This window comes from Talpa europaea (assembly GCF_964194135.1).
Source record: "Talpa europaea genome assembly, chromosome: 10".
Taxonomy (NCBI): domain Eukaryota; kingdom Metazoa; phylum Chordata; class Mammalia; order Eulipotyphla; family Talpidae; genus Talpa; species Talpa europaea.
The window spans coordinates 20,690,894-20,709,984 of NC_140077.1; the positions used below are offsets into that span (position 1 = coordinate 20,690,894).

Genomic DNA, 19,091 nt, shown 5'->3' on the forward strand with positions numbered 1-19,091 from the left:
AGGTTGACAGACTGACACACAGACACGATGACAACCAGAAGCCGGGACTCCACACACTGAATGCAGGACTTTGGGGGGGGGCAGAGAGAGAAGGTGCTGGAGCACAGAGGCCAGGGTAAGAAGCACCTCCAAATGGGACTGGAGTAGCAACCACCCTGCCTTGCCTCAAACACCTGCCTCCAGGGCCATGGCAAGAGTCCAGTCCATTAAGTGCAGCGTGCAATACTAGCGCTTGGAGTCTCCTGTCCTCATCAATGAAGCGGTGTGGACGGGCTAGCGGTCACCTGGCAGGAGGCCTCAACTCCTGGCAGGCTAGTTGTATCGGCCCTTGATCATTGTGTTCAACAAGGGCCCCACCTGTGAAGAGACATGAGGAGCCCGTCAGAACTGCCTGTCCCCAGCTCCCAGAGCCAGAGAGGGTGTCCAGCCAAGGACAGGGACAAGGTTTTCATTCAATCATGTAAACCCACTACTACTCTCTTCCTGGAGGTCCAACCAGCAGTCTAGGGCATGGCCCTCTTCTCTGGGTTGACCCTGGCTTACCTTCCTTGTCACAACAGCTTATATCCATAAGCCTGCACCAGACAGATAAGGTCTGAAGAGCTGATAATCCCTGAACAACCAAGAGAGCCTGTGTGTTTCTTAGACACATTTAAAGAATGTGAAATGCCTCTATATCCTGAGAAAGGTCACCTGCAATCGCCAACTGGTGCCAACCCCCAACCTTACATGTCCTCTGGATGTGAGGTTACCCACAGGGAGGAGGCGAGAGTATTTCAAGCAAAAACCTTCCCTCTTACCAGTGGGCCACTGGCACACCTGTGTGAGGAAGCAGGTCTCAACACTACCTAGAGCAGCCCTGGCACAGCTGGGAGGATGTGAGGAGATGCTTTACTGCTCGCTTCCCGTTCCAGAAGAATCCCCTCAGGGGTCCCCAGCTGGCACTCAAGCCCCATAGGGAACATTACCACTAGCATGGAACAGATTATAATTGATCCGCCAGTCAAGCCCAGCTTCCACCAGAAAACAAGGATTTTCTGAACATGCCCATAACCTCTATGGAGAGAGAGGACACAAGATGCTGAAACAGAGGCGCTACAGAGAACATGACGCCAATCTTGCCTTTCTCTGGTCATTCTACCCAAGGAGTCATAGGAGCACCAGCAAGGGGCGGCCACCTACCTCTTGTGGGTTCCCCAAGGCCTCTCCAAGCATCTTCTCAATGTTTCTCATTATGGCCACTTTCTGATGGGCTTTGAGGGGATATTCAATTCTCTTAGGGGTAGGCGCTCCCTGCAAAGGAAGCAACAGCTCAGGCTTCACTGTCACCCACTGTTCCCAGTGCCATCCCAATTCAACCCCATCCCTCTTAATCTCCCCCAAAGACCTGGGAGTCACTTCCAGAGATAGCCAACGTCCTTACCCACCTAAATGATCGACCACACCTACCTTAACCCCAGTCCCATCTACCAAAAAACCCATATTCACCTTATACCAGAAGTTCACAGTGATGGTAATCCCCCCATTTAGCAATGACTCTATGTGATGCCACCTGCAAGAAAATAAACAGGCTCCTGTCTGCCACCAATACTTTTCAGAGGGAGGGTGGAAAACTAGAAAGAGTCCACTAAGGGAAGTAATGAAAACCGTATCTTTAAACTCGTTCTACCAAGCACACTCAGGGGCTAGAGACAGTGGTATTCTGTCCCCGAATCCAAAGAGCCAAGAACAGTTTCCCCAACCTCAAGTCTGAGGGACCCCTTTGGACTTGAGGAATGTCATCTTGTTCTAGAGACAGAGTTGTCATTTCCCCCACGTTCAGTATGCTCACATCTGCATATCCCAGTCCTCCTGTAGATCACCAAGACCAATCCTGATCTCAGGAGGGACGCAGACAAGGCTTTCCGGAGAATGGGAAAGAAAGCTCCCAAGAAGCCCCCAGCGCCAGCCCCCTCCTCACCAGTACATTGGGATATAAAGAACGTCACCAGGGCCAACCACTGTTTCGTAACCAACCACGTTCTGGAAATTGGGGAACCTTTCGTAGTCAGGATTGTCAAAGTCCACCTGAGAGGTTCAAGAGAAAAAAAAAATTAGTCAATCATCAAATCCTTATGAATTACTACGACGTGTTAGTTACTTTGATAGTCAAAAAGACACCTAAGAAACGAGATGTCTTTACAACTTCTTTCCAGTAAAGGACACAACATACATTGAACATACGTGCTCTCTCTGCCTCAGAGGCTGTTGTAAGACACCATGCTTAAATGTTAAGTGCTGAAGAATCCTGCACCTCAGTGCTCGAGGTCAGAAGTCAATCAACACAGCTTGTATTTCAGAAAACTTACTCATGGCCTGCAGGTAGGAGGACTATGACCCAAACCTGCAGAAACTTTCTTCCAAACATCTTCCTTTCTAACCAGCAAAGATGGCCACATGAGGTGGTCAGACACCTCCATAAGAAGGAGATGACCTCTGGCCACAAAGGCAACCACACGCCTTTCTTAGATCCAGGAAAGACATTATTTTTTTATTTATTTATTTATTTATTTATTTATTTTTTATAAATTTTATTGTTATATTCCCCATACAATTGCAGCCCCCCATTCTGACCCCAATCCCTCCCCTCCCGCCCCCGCCCCCCTAAAAGTGTCTCTGGTTCATAGTTTTTTGTTGATTTTGATTTTCACTTTCTTATAGTTATTCATTTTCCTGGTCCCTTATTTAAGTTTTCTAGATTCCTGCTATGAGTGAGACCATCCGGTATTTTTCTTTTTCTTTTTGGCTTATTTCACTGAGCATGATCCCTTCCAGCGCCATCCATGTTGCAGCAAATTGCATGTGTTTATCTTTTTTGAATGCTGAGTAATATTCCATGGTATATATGTACCACATCTTCTTGAGTTAGTCATCTATTTTTGGGCATTTGGGTTGTTTCCAAAGCTTAGCTATTGTAAACAGTGCTGCTATAAACATAGGGGTGCAGGTGTTCTTTGGAATTGATGTTTCTGTGTCCTTTGGGTAAATACCTAGGAGTGGAATTGCTGGATCATATGGAAGCTCTATGTTTAGTAGGTCCAGAAATCTCCACACAGCTTTCCACAGTGGTTGGACCAGTTTGCACTCCCACCAACAGTGCAGAAGAGTCAGGAAAGACATTAAATGGCATATTTCAATTCTACTTGCCCCTTATCAAAGAGAAGTGGTATCCATGACAAAACACATTTTGCTCCCTGAACTTGTAAGCCAATTAACCAAAGTCCACCAGCATCAATGATGGGTCTGCCTTCTAAAACTAGCTCTACAGGGCTGAATATATATAGAAACATCTGGGGCCCACCACAGGGGGCTGGAATATGTGAGTGACACTGTGAAATTACCATGTGAGCTTGTCTTAATCTGGTACAACACCATAGGGAAGGGGGGAGACATGACAGCCTTGGATCCCAAAGAGATTTGACACCCTCCTCAGAACACACAAGCTCACCTGACTCTGCCTGTCACATGGGTGATGAACAGGATATGGATAGAGGCACTCGAACTGGTCCGGAGGGAATAAGATACATCGCTTGTAGCCTTTTATCTGAGCAAAGAAGTTCTGTTGCTCATCATAATGAGCAGGTGTCACATTTCCTGTAGGAAGAAAATCATTTTCTTATCCCAAGGAATGGGCTGAAACATAGGGCCCAGCACTGGAGAGAATCCCAGCCTGTCCTCTTAGCTAAGCATTCCAAATCAAAGTTTCAGGCAGACTAAGAGAGACTGCAAATAATTATTCTCAGAAAATTAGGTGTTATACTTTTAATGGGTAATAAATCTAGCAGCCATCACTGGCTATGGGTTCACCATCAAGTAGCAAAGTAGGCTTTTTTTTTAAAAAATAAATTTTCACTGTAGTCACAATCATTTATAATATTCATTATAAAGATTTCAGGTATACAGCATTATAACTTGGCATCTGTATATACTACATTATGATCACCACCAAAAGCCTAGTTTCCATTCACCACCATAGTTGACCACCTTTGCCTGATTTATCTCCTCCATCCCCCTGCATAGCCACCATTTTGTTCTTATAATCTAAGAGTCTGCTTTTGTACAAAGCAGATTTTCTTAAACAATGTCTGCCATTGCTAGAGTCAACAGCACATCAAAATGACACCTATAAGTCTGGCCAAGTAATACGCTGGGTAAACCTGCACTCTTCTTGATTACGGCAAGAATTCAAGGGCAGCAAAACAAAAATGAACTGAAATGACTGGTATCAACAATGCACACATGATCTTTTTCATTGTTGGAATTAACGAGTCACTGAAGTTGTAGGAATATGAATTTGCTTTGGATAGCTCTTCTGGAGCTGAAATTCTCAACTTTTGCTTCTACATCAACACACCTGCAGAACGCAAATTTCCTCGAACACTGTGGCTATTGATTCTCATCAGAGAAAAACATATCTTGATTTCTTAAGTCTTATATAATTTGAGTAAGGCACATTAATTTAAATGCTGACTTGTATTAGGCTGAGTGTATGTGTTCTCCATCTACTCTCTAAAACTGAGACCATGCCTGTTTATCTTTTGCACCTCTGAGAGCTGAAGGGCCTTCTGCAGGGCACAGTGTTTAGAAAACATTCCTCGGGTCGGCCTGGGTGTACCAAAATGGCTGCCGTCCTCAGTGCTGAGAGTCCATGTGCATCTTGGAAGATGCAGGCTTCCCCGCACTCTACCACAGCACAGAAGACAACAGGAAACTCAGTCAAGTAAACCAGAACTGGATGCTACCAGATCAACAAAGAGTAGGTTTCAAAGAAGTGAGTTAAGAGTCAATTCATTAGTGGCAGTGCTGGAAACCTTTATTAATACCCATCTGAATCTAAAAAAGGGACAATGAAAGGGGGAGAACAGACTTCAGAGCCCAGTGATGAATGACAATGAATAATTACTCTGCTGCTTTGTTCAACCCAACCCAGTTTATTCACCATCTACTAAGTATCTTACTCTTGGCCCAGTGTTGTGCTAATATTGGAGATAAAAATAAGAAAGAGACAATGACCCTGAGCTGTAAGTAGCTCTTTTCCTGATTGGCATTCAAAGACTTCACCTTTTATTTTTATAAAAACCCCGAAGAACATATTCACCATTATCTGCTTGTGTATGTACAAAATCCTCTAGCAGGACACATAAGCAACCAGTAACCTTCTTTCCAAGGAGGAAAACTGTGAGACTGGGAAATTAAAGCAGAAGACAGCTTTATCACTACTTAGTTATACTGCTTGAATTTACCCTTATGTGCTATCTATTCAAAAGACAAGGTTAAGGTTATAATAGAAAAATAAACTTTTCCTGCTTCAAAAATTGTCTGAATACAGACATAGCCAATAGAGAACAACAGTACTGCAGAGAGTTCCCTAGCATCTTAGTACATGCACTCACACAGCAGCTGAAGAAGGGAAAAGGGAACTCACTTCCTTTTTAGTGTTTGTGAAACTAACTTTAAGATTAAACATACATTATTTTACTTTTCAAAGCTATTTATAAAATGTTATGTTCCTTTTATAAGTCAGGAAGTTGAAGTTTAAGAAAGTTAAGTGACGTGTTCTAAGTCATGGAGCAAATAAATGGTGGAGACAGGATCAGAAATTGGGTTTTATGACCCCCAAGCCATGCTGCTTTCTGCTTACCTTCCATGCCGATAAGCAGCAGGTTGGAGGTCAGCTGCCCCCAGCCACGTTTTCCCTGTTGCTTATTAATCCAGTTCCAGTTAAAACCCAAGAAGTCCATGACAATCTTCCTGCCCACAGTGTCATTGAGTGTTTGCTGTAGATATAACCTATGCTCCCCAAGAAGAAAATCTCATTAGTGCATGTATACATAGTCCCTTGGCATGGTCTCCCCACACCTGGAAATCCAAACCCAGCCCATACTAGCATCTTCCTCAGAAGAGATGCAGCCAGGCAAATCTTAACCAAGACAGATTCTCACAGAACTGAATCATTACCCATCCTCCTTTGAACTTTGTTCAACACCAATCTTTTTAAATAAGTGATTATTAACCTCTTCTGGGTCACAGTATGAATCCTTTAAGAATCCAAGGAAGATGCTGCACAAAAACTCACACACACACATACACGTCTCATGCAATTTCATGTTTCTCAAAACCTTCCCACAGATTACAATGAAAATCAACCTTGTTCCAGAGACTCAGAGACCAAAACACCCCTCATGGCCCTTGATGACCACTGTAGCATACAGTGTTACTGTCCACCAAGCTAGTTCCCTTCTTATGGGAGTTATTCTTTTGTACCACCTTGAAGCCAAGTTTGCTTCTTTAACTTGCTTCGCCAATGGAATGTACCAAAAGTGACTCATTATGCTTCCAAACTCTAATAGGAAGACAGGAGACACTACACATTTCCTTCTCTCCACCACAGCAACTGCCGTTTCAGGTAGTAGCCTCTAGGGCAATCTGGATCCCAAAGTGAAGATGATGTGAGAGCACCGCTCTCAGGCGGCATGTATCACGAGTGAGAACTAAAGCTTTGTTGCCTTAAGTTGCTGAGCTGCGGCTTACGGAGTAGGAAAACCCAGACATACTTGATCATGCCTCCTAAGAAACATTAATAAGAGGGCAAACTTGAAGACACAGGAACAGCCCTAAGAACATTACTTCCAAAGGTTCAAAAGTACTTAGTGCCGACAATCATGATGTTTATGAAAACATTAACTAGAAATATTAAGATAGGCACATTAGGTACCTTTTTGGAGATATGAAACCTCAATGTTGATGCAACGTCTGAACTCTCCCCAGAGACTATGTTATATATATTCACATAACAATTTCGCAAGTAAAATAGAAAGTCAGGAACATTCCGCAAACATGAACCTAAACAATTCCTGTTGAGCCTTATGCTCAAAATAGCTCAAAGAAGATCCTAACCACGTAATAATAAAAAAATTTCCTTGATTCACCCAGGAAGTACACACTATGCTCGCAGCTCACTTAAGCAAATGCTCTTGCCATGGGAGGTAAGGAAGCTAAAGTGACTGAGGAACCAGCAGTCATGTGTCTTGTCTGAGGTTCATTCCAGTGCTTATGTAGCCAATGTAATTACACTCCACCAGTACCATTTAATCTCTCTCTCATAGAGAGAGGGGGGTAACTGGGTGTATGCTTTGTATATGTGAGCAAACTGATGCATGAGATGACATAAATGATTCAGGATTTAAGACATAAAAACCAGATCACTCATAATTGAGATAGTTCTTTTGATCAAAGTCCTACAATTATAACTGCTAAGTGTCAGGAAAAAAAAGATATTTTATATCATTCCATTCAGCCACAAACATCTAGCAAAGAGTCAGGAAGAAAATTGAGATAGATGACTACCGAGAAGCCCAGGACTGGACACCAAATATGAGATGGAGATGTTCATTCACCATGAAGTGATCAGTGAAAGCAACAAGTCAGTGCAATCGTAGGGGACTCAATTCTCAATTACCTAAGAGGCTGTCTTTAGAGACAGGGATAAAAGCAGAGAGGAAGTCTCACTTCTGTGTGTGTCCTGTGCCTGCCATCTTCAGTACAATATGGGAAAGCAATATTCTCCCACCCCATCTAATCTGATCTTCCCTAAGAGGACCCTGATATCCTTCACCCCAGAATCACAAGTGTTATAATTTTCCAGTTCGAACTGTCCTAGCCTGACTAATATGTTAGGACAAAAGCTGCAAACTGGCAAATCTCAGGACTAAATCCAACAACCACTTTGTTTGGCCCCTTCCAACATTTTACAAAAATTTGTAATTAGTTACCCACATTTAGAAGTGAAAAAGATTTTAAGTTAAAGTTCTCATTTTTGACTCCTCTTGGAAAGAGAATATCTGGCTACCCCGAGACTGCACTCCCAAGGAGAAATGAGTCAGGTAATGACTTTTATTCTGAAAACGCATATGCCTTTAGCTTCATCACAGTTCTCAACCAAACAAATCCATTCATTTTGTTCACCTACCTGAGCCTGCTAGGCAAACATGCCTCTCACTTTTGGGAGAACCAGAGAATGGCAGTTCAAATCTAGTCATTCCCAAATTCCTTGAAGAAGACAATTCACACAACTCCTCTCTATCTTCAGGCAGGAAAGGAAATAAAAATGGATGTCCTAGATCCGACAGAAAATGAGAGTATGGGAACTTACCTCTCTTCCCCTCCTCGCTGCTGAATATCCTGTAGTTTCTCCACAAACTCATGAAATTTCATTTCTTCCCTGTTGGACCTTGGCTTAAAGTTTTGGAAATTAGCCATCTTCTTCTCATCATAGTACAAGAACTTGTGGGTGCTAGCACTGTACACAGAGAAGTCTCCATTACCAATATTCTCTTGCAGGTAATCAAGGTCCCACTTCAGGGCAGGATACACAAGATTTGTGTCGGTCAGCACCACAGGCTCCTGAACGAAAACACCAGTTGAAAAAAAAACAAATGAGGTCGTGCCAAGGGGCAGGCGGGTTTTTGTGCCGTGACTCCAACTACTTCCCAACTTGAGAGTCATTTCTGTTTGCCAGCAGGAACTCCTCAAGTCCCCTTTCTCCACGCCTCCCTCTCCATCTCCCCCGAGCACCAGTCCCACCAGTCAGTCCCCCACCTCTCTCACCCTTCGCCTTTGACCTCTGCTCTCAACCGGGTCCGGCTCGTCCCCTCCCCCTCCCGTTCGGACGCGGCCCCGCCCCCTACCTCGTTCTCGATGAGCTCCTCTGCGCGGGGGTCGCTCTGACTGAGACGCGGGATGGGACGCGTCGGGAAGCCGTAGCTGCGCAGCTGGGACTCCTCCCAGGCGGGGCCTGGGGCCTCCGCCTCTCCCCGGGGCTCTCGAGAGCCCGAGGCCGCAGCCTCGGCCGCCGTCGCCGCCATCTCTGCCTCCAGGGACGGCCCCACCGGAACCGGAAGCCCCGCCCATCCCGGAGCACACCCACAACGGAAACCATAGAGACGGGGTTCGAGAGGGAGGGGCGCGGGGACACTGAGAAGGCGGAGCGGAGGCCTGGGCAGCGCCTCCTAACGGTGACCCGCAGCTGTGCACCCGATGTCGGGCCCCGAGGACCTGAGCGAGGCTAAAGGTAAACGTCCAGAGCCGACAAGTCTGCAGGGAAAGTTGGTTAGTGGTTGGTCACCAGCGGTGGGGCTAGCGAGGAGCGATGATAGTGGGTATGGGGTGATGAAAATAGTTTACAATTAGTGGTGGTAGTTACACAACTTTGTAAATACACTAAAAATCGCTGTTGTATACGTTATAGGGGTGGATTTTATAATAGGTGAGCTATAGCTTAATAATTAATTAAACCAGCCCTGTTTCTTGACCCAAATTAGATCAGGCTTTGCTATTGATTGGATGTAGATATTATGCAATTATCCCGAACATGGCTAGTGATGCTTATTGTAAGAGGGCACGTTGCGGGGAAGTCCTCCAAAATTTATATACCAAATGGTATATATCTATTTTTATTGCTTTGCGATACATATACATACATAGATATATATATATATATATTTGAGGATGTTTATGGTAATGGGTCCTGCTCCACCAACAATGATCACCCTAAAAGTTGCAGGAAGTATGTGCATATTTATTCTGCATATGTCATTTATGTAAATAAATTGAGACATTCATATGCAAACACACTAATGTCCTTCATTCTCCTGTTAAGTTAGTGTTTGTTAACTGTGGTCCAGCTTGAAGTGTATGTATCCAAGTCCTAGCAAATCCTAGGCTTTAGGCGGTTTGCTGAGACCTGCCTCCGGTGCTCGGATTGATTTTACATCTGTTGAGGTGACTGGGGCATTCGAATGTAAACACGGGACGAAACTGAGGTGCCTTTGAGGACTTGGGTTAGCGCCGCACATCTAAGACACCTGAGACCAGTTTGGAGACCATAACTAGACCCGGCACGGCCAACAGCTGGATTTGGACAATGGTCCCGTTTGGACATGGACCATAAGTGGAAAAGGCAAGCAATCAGAGACGAGATTAAGACAAATCGTTTTACTTCTCTCGCTCCCGGGAGAGGTAGGTCAGCTGTCCACCAGAGACGCTCCGAGTCCGAGTCCCGTTGTGTCTGGGGGTGTCTAGATCCCTCTAGGAGAAAAGGACCACAGCAATCCGAAATATCAAAGCAGTGGCCTGTCTGGCTTTCTCTCCTGCCAGCTCTTCCTCCTTGCCTCTACACGTCCGCTCTTCTTCCCTCCCGTTCCCCAACTCAGTTTAAGTCCGGCCCTTGGCTGAACCCCAGGACCTCTCTTCGCGGCCGGCTCCCCCCCCCCCCGCGGCGTTTGGCCCGGCTCGGCCGCCGTGGCCGGGTCTGTGCGCATGTGCGGGGCGAACGGGGGAAGGTGAAGATGGCGGCGGCCAGGGCGGGGGTCTTGGGAGTCCGATGGCTGCAGAGGGCGGTCCAGAACGTGGCGCCGCTGGGAGCACGGACAGGTACGTGAGAACAGGCGAGGCCCGGGTGTGGAAAGGGGGCGCCGGAGGCTTGGTGTGTCAGGGCGGGGGCCGCGGGGTCGTGGGTCCCGCGGCGGCTGTGTCCGGGCGCGGGGCGGATGTGGAGAGCGTCGCGGGGCGCGCGAGCTTGGGCTCCGGCGTCCCCACCACCGCAGCGTGAAGGCTTGGGGGCAGCCAGAGGAACGGGTCGTTTCTGACCTTTTCTCTTCTACGCTGCAGCCTCCCACATTACCAAGGACATGCTCCCAGGGCCCTACCCCAGGACCCCCGAAGAACGGGCCGCCGCCGCCAAGAAGTATAATATGCGAGTGGAAGACTACGAGCCCTACCCGGACGACGGCATGGGGTGAGATGGAGAGGGGCCGCTTGTTCTCGGGTGCTGATGGGAGGAGGTCGGCTGGGTTGGCTGGCTCGACCCTGACTGTTTTCCGAGGACCTTCCCTTGACCCTTCAGAGTCAGCGGTGTGGGTGCTTTTCTCGGGGAAGAGAATTGGGAGGGGGTGGGTGAGCAGCTGCAACCGAGAGGACTTCAATTTTCTCCTTGGCTCAGGCAGTCTCCTCAAATGAGAAAGCCGAGGTTTTAATAGCTCCCCGGAGGACCCCTGAATAGCAGGAACCTTCCCTGGCTTCATCCAGAGCCCAAGGTTTCATTTAGATTGAGCATCTGCTGGGCTCAGGTGCTGTCATCCAGGCACGTGACCAGGCTGGAGCTGGACTCCTGACATGAGAACCTTATTTATAGATGAAGTGCCCAACATTTGTGTTTATTTATTTTAAAGAAAAATGCCTTTGCTCATAGGGCTGTGGAAATGGTAGCAACTGTGAAACAGATTAAATGACCAGCTCCCTTATTCCAGTTGATGTTATATTCCCCTCCCACCTCCCACATAAAATCCCTATGTTTAATTATCTGAAGCGATTACCCTCACTCTCATTTCCCATCCTAGCATCACTCTTGTAGTCATGGTTTCAGCGGCTCCTAATATTTCTTGTTTTCCACTCATTCTCTATGACATACGTCTAGTTGTCATCATTTTCTGTCTTTTATTTTGTTGTGCACAAGAGCAGCCTTGGATTGGGGTGTGTTGGGCAAAAAACCCCAGCTTAGCAAGAAGTCCCAGGAGGTGCTTGAGACATGGAGATGGTGGAGGAACACAGTTGCTATGAAAAGAATACTTTTCTAACTTCCCCCCCTTTTTTTAATTCTAATTAGCTAGGTGACCTTGGGTTCAGACTAAACACCAGTTTCATTTTCTGTCTAATGAGGGAATCAGAGTGATTAATTGCTAAATTCTCATTCAGCTTGAACATTATAACATTGTGTGATTTTTTTTCTTTTTGTTGAAAGAAGTTAAGATAATTGTGTGCATATTATAATGTTTCAGAATTCGACCTGGACTTTTATTACAATTTGGATTTCTGTGGTTAGCTCTGTGTTTAGTGACCAGAAATTAAGATTTTGTCTGAAAGTCAATTCCTCTGTCCTTAAGGGAGGCAGTTAGTTACCTGTCACTTGCTTTCTCGTCTGAGATGTGGACATTCTGAATTGTCTAAGTGAGGATTCTCAGAGCCCCTTATAGCAGTTCTTGCTGTCTCTCAGGTATGGCGACTACCCGAAGCTCCCTGATCGCTCACAGCAGGAGAGGGATCCGTGGTATGACTGGGACCATCCAGAATTGAGGTTGAACTGGGGTGAGCCGGTAAGAGAACCATATCCCATTTGACCTCCCTGTAATGTCTTCCTGAGGATTCTATCTTGCTTAAATGCTACTTCTTCAAGTAACACAGTTTTCTGCCCAAGGAAGCAAGATCCAGTGTTCTGAGATCTGGGGTTCCACATGTTACACATGAAATGGAACTTCTGGGGATACTTAAAACTCTGTATTGTGAAAGTTGTGGACTTTCATGCTGTATGAGCAGTCTGATCAGCAGAATATACACATAAGCCAGGTTCTATTCCTATGGGTGAGAGTATCTCAGATTGACCTCTCAGAACATTGCCTAGGCCAGTAGAATGCCTTTGTCAAGCTTTGTATCAAATTCTGGTACAAAACCTGGACTGCCTGACTTTTACAGGAAGAACAATTGGTGACAATTATCTGCCTTTCTGCCTCAGATGCACTGGGACCTAGACATGTATATCAGGAACCGTGTGGACACATCCCCCACGCCTCTTTCTTGGAATGTCATGTGTAAACACCTTTTTGGCTTCGTGGCCTTCATGCTGTTAATGTTTTGGTTGGGTGACACTTACCCCTCCTACCAGCCTGTGGTGAGTATCTGAGAAATGCTCCCTTAAGCACATTTACTTAGCCCAGTTTCCTGAAGGAGTGAAGTCTCTGGAGTAGGGGGTCCATCCAGCCGGTACCAAGCTTGGCTTCCCTGGTAAGGCCTGTAGAGGACCTTACTTCTCGGCTTGACACAAGTACCAGAGTACTGGTCCATGCCTTACATCTTGGATTAGTCTGAGTGAGAAGAAGCAATTTAGGACTAACTGAAGAATGAGAATATGGAAGCCAGCAAGTCTCTAGAATTACCACTGGGGATTGTGCAGTTATTATGTTTATATATGTGTACTGAATATATTTGTTAAGGGGTATGAAGTGCTGTTAAGGAAAAGGGCTATGACAGAGTGTGTGTGTGTGTGTGTGTTTGAATGGTGGGGAGAAATTGGAGAAAACATCAGAACATTTAGGGCAAGAAAAACAATGCAGTAGAGAGTGAGTGAGCTGGGGTAGAACAGACTAAAATAGTTCCTAGATAACCACCAGCAGTGGTTAACCTGGAGAGCTGCTAAAAAGTCAGATTCCTGGACTCCACTTCCTAGATTGTTTTAATTCAGTTGCCCCATGATGGGTTCTAAAGTCAGTATTTTTAAGCAAGCGCCCAGGTAGTTCTGGAAATTAGGTATGGAAAATGATATGTTAAAAAATACTGTGAGGTGAGGTGATCATTTATTTGAGCAGCTTTTATTGCATGCCTAAGAAATTTGATGACAGAGTAGACTATACTTGATGGTATAGTAATACATTAATTCAACAAATATTTATGAAGCCCCTACTATGTAGCATATGCAGATGGTGCCAGGGGTTGGGATACAATGATGACTTGGCAGTGGGGAGCTATAGTGTGCTTTTGAATAGAAGACTCATAACGAAGGCTAGATTTTTAGGAAGATTTACAGGGAATAGTCTATAGGATAGACTGTAAGGAAAAGAACTGAAAGCAGGGTAGCTGCCGTGTTTGCAATTGCCTGCCCAGTGCTACCTCTGCAGAGATAATCAATGTCCTGATGATAGCTGATATGTCTATGTGCACTGACACGAGCCTTCTACCAAGCCCTAGGGGCTCCAGGCTGGAGAATGCACGTAGGGCTGGTGTGAGCACTAACTTCACTTCAGGAGAGCAAGAAACACAGTGTGGCTCTTCCATTTTTCAGTTCTGTAAGCACATCACCCTTTTCTCCTCCCCTTGAGCTGTGTTCTCTGACAGCTGTTTGTTGGTAAAGCCAGCAGCCCCTAAAGCACGTCCCAGCCGTGTCTCCTCTGTGCTCTCCCCCACCGCTGCTCCTGCACGCCTCATTTGCTAGGCCACTTTAGTGGTGGAACCATTAGAGGCTGAGTGACTTAAAGGAGATTGAGTCTGTCTCGACCCCGAGAGAGAGTGGGATGGATGGATGCATCGTCTCATTTACAAAGCCTGTGTGCACGCTCACGCTCTCACGCGTGTTCCCTCCCCCACCCCCTCCACACACACTGTAGATACCAGTTCTCTTACAATCTAGGCTTTCTCTCTGCCGTGGGCTGAGTGTGGAAGAGGAGTGCTGTTCCTGACATTCTGTCCCAGCTGGGTCTGGCCAGAGGCTACCATGTGCCCATTTACTATAAGTGATTATTAACTCAGAGTGGGGGATAGCCAGATATTGGTTGGACGTTGTTGTTCTTGCTGACCTGTGTTTTTTCCTAGGGGCCAAAGCAGTATCCTTACAATAATCTCTACCTGGAACGAGGCGGCGATCCCACCAAAGAACCTGAGCCGGTGGTTCACTATGAGATTTGAGGAGACTTCGTGGGCTTTATGCCCCCTGACTAACTCCCTCATTCCCAGAGATTTAACCTTAATGGAATCCCTAATAAAACTTAGTGCTATGGTATCTGTGCCTCATTTCCCCAGGAATAGCCGCTGCTGTGAGGAATCTCATCCTTTCTCTGTTTCTGCCTACTGTCTGACCGTCCCTCGTCCCCTCCGCCACACTGGAAGGATGGGAGGATGAAGGGAGTTAAGCACAAGAATATGCTTATTTGTTCATTTTGCTAGGCCTGCGAAGGTAGTTGAGGACTCCAGTAGTGCAGTAGGTGGTAAGGGGAGCTCCTTTTTTTCACTTACAGAATTGAGGAAAAAGGAAGATAGTTTCCAAGTTGGAGCAAGATTTACTTCCCTTAGAAAAACCTTTTTATAGTGATTGGTTAAAAAAAAATAACGTGTTTCAAGTATTCTTTCAGGTGTTTTTGGATTGACCTAGGGCTGCGACTACCTCTAATGTTATTTCAAAGAACATGTATTCCTTATTCCAAAGCAATTTCTGAAGCCTACCTTCTTGTAAGTTGATAGAAACTATAATTATGAATTAGAGGACAGTTCAGTGAGTTACTCTGAACTCATAAGGCCTACAAATAGTCTTAGAAGAAAATTATGTGTTTGAGGGGCCACTCTCAGTGCTGCTTTTTTTTGTTTTCATTTATTTATACAAGCACTGGGTACAGTCAGAAGCGCGGGAGGGTGAGTGAATTCACCAGAGCCAGAGCAGGGAACAGAGCAGGCAGGCTGACAAAATACACTGCTGAGGGGAGCAGTAGGCGGGGCAGGAGAGGTCTGTCGCACCATGTGGGACCCTCTCCGGAGGCCGGGGATCGAACCAGCGCTGCAGAGGCTGCGGGCAGCTTCACAGCCCAGCGCTCAACCGCTGCGCCACCAGGGGAGGCCCAGTGCATCTGTTTTTAAGTGAATCAACATACCTTCATACCCTCCCTTTGAGAACATTCTCATAATGTTGCCTAAATTTTTTTCCATTAAAAAAAGCACACATTCAACATGATCACTGAAGCAAGGCCATTCAAATTAGATACGGGGTTCTTTTGTGGTCCAGCAGTGAAAGAACAGGGAATGGGGTACTTAGGAAATGTCACTCTTCAAAGGTCTCCAATGACTTCTCTGTCTCAATTCTTTGTCCTCTAGAGCATTTGGTAATCATTTATTAAACATTTGTGTATCTACTATCACTGTCCCTGGCAATATAAAGTCAAACAAGACAAAATAATTGCCTCCAAGTAGTTACGTGGAAGGGGAGACTGCCAGTTGTAAAACAAAATGAAAAGAAATTCTAAAAGGTGTGAGTTGAAAGTATACTTTTAAAAGTCAGTTCTGTTTGAAACAGACTATGTGCCTTTGGTTCAGATTTCTTTGGGAGCACTTCTACCTCATTCCTTCTTTTGGGGAGTTGCCTAAGAGTCCATTTTCAACCCTGTTTATTTTTCCTCAGATCTTACCCACTGTTGTGCTAACATGTTTAAGAAATACTGAGTATTTAATACACAGAGTGGGCAGGCACAGACAATACCCTAAGCTGTGTTCTGTCCTGAGTTCAAAACTCCCAAGTCCACACAAAAAGCAAATGTAGTTGTGTCACAATGATTTGGGGAAACCTATTATAAGAAGACCTGCCCAGCATCTTTGGAGGTATATCAGGCAAGAATACAGAATTCATGCCTTAAATGAAAGGTTTGAATCTGATCGCTTAGGTCTAATATCTGTAGCTACCTACAAATGTTTTTTACTTGGAAGTAAAACCACAGTAAAGGGTTTTTTTTCACCTCCCCTTCCCTTCCTCTCCCAGTTCTTATTCTGAATAGCACAACTGCATTTCTAGTTCCCAGGCTCTGAAGCCATGGTCCTTAACTCCTTTATCAGTCACAAGAGCCTGTCCTCTCCTTTAATGCCCCTGTATTAACCCAAACTTTCATCAGCTGGTACCTAGATTCTATTAGTCTCCTAATTTGAATCCCTGCCTCCAATCTCTTTCCAAGGGGACCCATAGTACTAGTCTCAAAATACCATCTATATCTTATTACATCCCTGTCCATAATTTTCAGCAGCTCCCAATTAACTGCAGCGTTGAATTAGTATTCCACAGTGTATGCAGCCCACTCCCCATGAAATAGCCTTTCATTCACGGCGTGGGAAATGTTACCAAGCCTGTTAGCCAGTTCTGCCCCTTCCTCCTTGCTGGAACACCACCTATCATTTTGCAGCTCCAAGGAATCACATCCGTCTAGCGCAACCTTCGAGGAAGCCCCTGGTCTACAGTAAGATGCCCTCCGCACACCTAGAGCCCTTAATTAGTCCAACAGTTTCCGGGCACCAGCTGTTGCTGGGCTGCAGTGCCGTCACTCGCCGCTATTTACAGCCTTGATTGCTCCACACCATTTCAACCAAGTGGATTCCACTGAGAGCTCCTGGAGCTAGGCCCGGGTCTTTGCTTCAATAAATAGATAATGAATTAGTATTTTCGCTTTTCCGAGGCTGCTTACGGAGCTGGCTCAAGTTGAATAGACCAGGACTTACAGGTAGCAGGCTCCGACCACGGCAACAGAACTGTGCAATGACAGAGCAGGTGAGGGAGGCCTGATAAAAATCACAGTCCTCCAGGGAACGTGCTCCGTGGGTCGGCGGGGCCGGGCTCCGCGCCTCGAGCCGGGTGTGAGCGCAGGTGCCCTGCCAGCCAGGACAGCTTTTGGCCCTCCGCAGCCGCCGTCCACAACGCCCAGCTGAGCCCCAAAGCGGGTTGCGAGGACCCGCTCGGCTTCCACGCCTGACCCCTGACCTGGGCTCTCTGCGCAGGTTGGTTTTCCCACCTGTTTGGGGCCCCGGAGAGCAGAGACCGTGCTGGGGGCCAGAGCGCCGCTCCTCCCTCCGGACAGGGTGGGGGTGGTGTGGGGAGGTGCGGCGGGCGGGAGGAAGAGCTCGCCCCCCGGAGACCCCGGCCCGCGCCGGCCTCGCCCCCAGGGCTCCCTCCGGGGTGCTTCTCAGGGTCCCCCACTAAGCCCACCCTCCGAGGGAGCGCGGCTCCCCTCTCCCCGCCGCGTCCGGGGCCCCCAGACCGACGAGGGGCTCTCCTGCGCGGCCCTTGAGCCTTGCCATCCTCCTTGGGCGGTGATCGGACCCGAACCCGGGGCGCGCCGGGTCTCTGTGCCCGGCCTGGGCGGGAAGGCCTGTCATTGCTGACCCGGCTCACCGAGCTTCGGGTAAGGCCCGAGAGACTGGGCGACCAAGGCAGCGGGCGACCTTCTTTACTGCAGGGTTCACCCCTTTGTTGGTCATAGCGCGACCTGTCTTCACCCCCACCCTGAGTACCCCCGCCCGCCATCCTCGCCCCAGCCGGGTGCTTTTAGTGAACGTCTGTCTCTGAACGTAGTAGACTAAGAGTTTATCTTCCCAATATCTAGGCTGTCAGGGATTTAAACACTGTTTGGGGGTTAGTTTAATACGATGGCTGAAAGCACGGCTCTGGAGGCCAGAAAACTGGAGTTTTCTTTGCTGTAAAACGGTGCTAATAATAGTACTTAACGCATAGAACCATTGTGAGAATTAAATGAGATAGGCACGTCAAAAGCGCTGTGCTAATCTAGCTACTTTTTTGGGTAAACCATCTTTCTCCAGAAACGTGAAAATGCCTTCGACCAGCAGGTGGCACCGGTGACTATAGTGCGGTGTGCAGTGTCAGAAGACACTTCATGTAGCCTCAAGTTTAGAGGCCCCCTGGAAATCTTGGCTAAATTGGTAGCCTTAAACCTTCTTGAAGCTGGAAAGTACAGTCGAGATTGAGTAATGCCCCCTCCTGTTTCTGTAGGATGTGACTGACCTAACTGTGGTTTGCTCAGCAGGTCACAGTGGGTCCAAAGTTTCCTTCCTCAAATCAGAGTTACTTTAAAAATAAAAATCTCTGCTGCTTTGCTATCCACTTGAGTATGTTTAAATTGAATTGGAAACTACCAATTAAAAAGAAAATGATGTCTTCATATATCCAACAAATATTATCGAGTACTTGCTATGTGTCAAACATTTTCTGCCGTTGGTTACAACATGACATAGCAAACACCATGCCAACTCTTGTGGATTTTACCTATTAGTGGATGATACCAATGATATAATTGTAAATAAATGTATAATTGTAAATTCCTAAGAACAAGAAAGTTGAGGCTATTTGCGATTGGATGGCTCACCTCTCTGAGGTAAGAAGCTGAACCCAAAAAGATGTGATAAAAAGTCAGTCACCCAGAGAATGAAGTAAGGACATTTAAAGTATAGGAAACAGAATTTATAAAAGCTCAAGGTGTGAAAAAGCCAGGAAATGAAAAAAGCACAATGAATTAGGGGGGAAGTGGTACTAGATGAAGTTTAAGGGATAGGCTGGAAGCTTTGAGCAGGGCCATCATACAGGGTTTGAATTTTATTCTGAGCATGGTAGAAGTCATTGAAAGCTCTTAAGCATGAAATTCCAAAATCCTGTTTTTTAAAAAAGATTTATTTATGCATCCAAGAACTGG

The 19,091-nt window shown here is 46.3% G+C and overlaps 2 protein-coding genes across 3 annotated transcripts; one reads left to right on the top strand and one right to left on the bottom strand.

Moving 5' to 3' along the window:
* Positions 1-312: 312 nt before the first annotated feature.
* Positions 313-8,903, bottom strand: HIF1AN (hypoxia inducible factor 1 subunit alpha inhibitor; the record flags this gene model as incomplete). Its single annotated transcript, XM_084244814.1, has 8 exons — positions 313-357; positions 1,183-1,293; positions 1,489-1,552; positions 1,961-2,067; positions 3,488-3,633; positions 5,681-5,829; positions 8,192-8,442; positions 8,727-8,903. 8 exons carry the CDS (start codon positions 8,901-8,903, stop codon positions 313-315), a joined length of 1,050 nt encoding a protein of 349 aa, XP_084100940.1.
* Positions 8,904-10,385: 1,482 nt separating this feature from the next.
* Positions 10,386-14,577, top strand: NDUFB8 (NADH:ubiquinone oxidoreductase subunit B8; the record flags this gene model as incomplete). 2 transcript variants are annotated; one of them, XM_084245097.1, is made up of 5 exons in its annotated part: positions 10,386-10,470; positions 10,708-10,834; positions 12,089-12,188; positions 12,605-12,760; positions 14,455-14,577. In XM_084245097.1, the coding sequence occupies 5 exons, from the start codon at positions 10,386-10,388 to the stop codon at positions 14,545-14,547; spliced, it is 561 nt and encodes a 186-aa protein (XP_084101223.1). The 2 variants fall into 2 exon arrangements, with proteins under 2 accessions (XP_084101223.1, XP_084101224.1); XM_084245098.1 differs by lacking the exon at positions 14,455-14,577 and adding an exon at positions 14,245-14,295.
* Between the last annotated feature and the right edge of the window lie 4,514 nt (positions 14,578-19,091).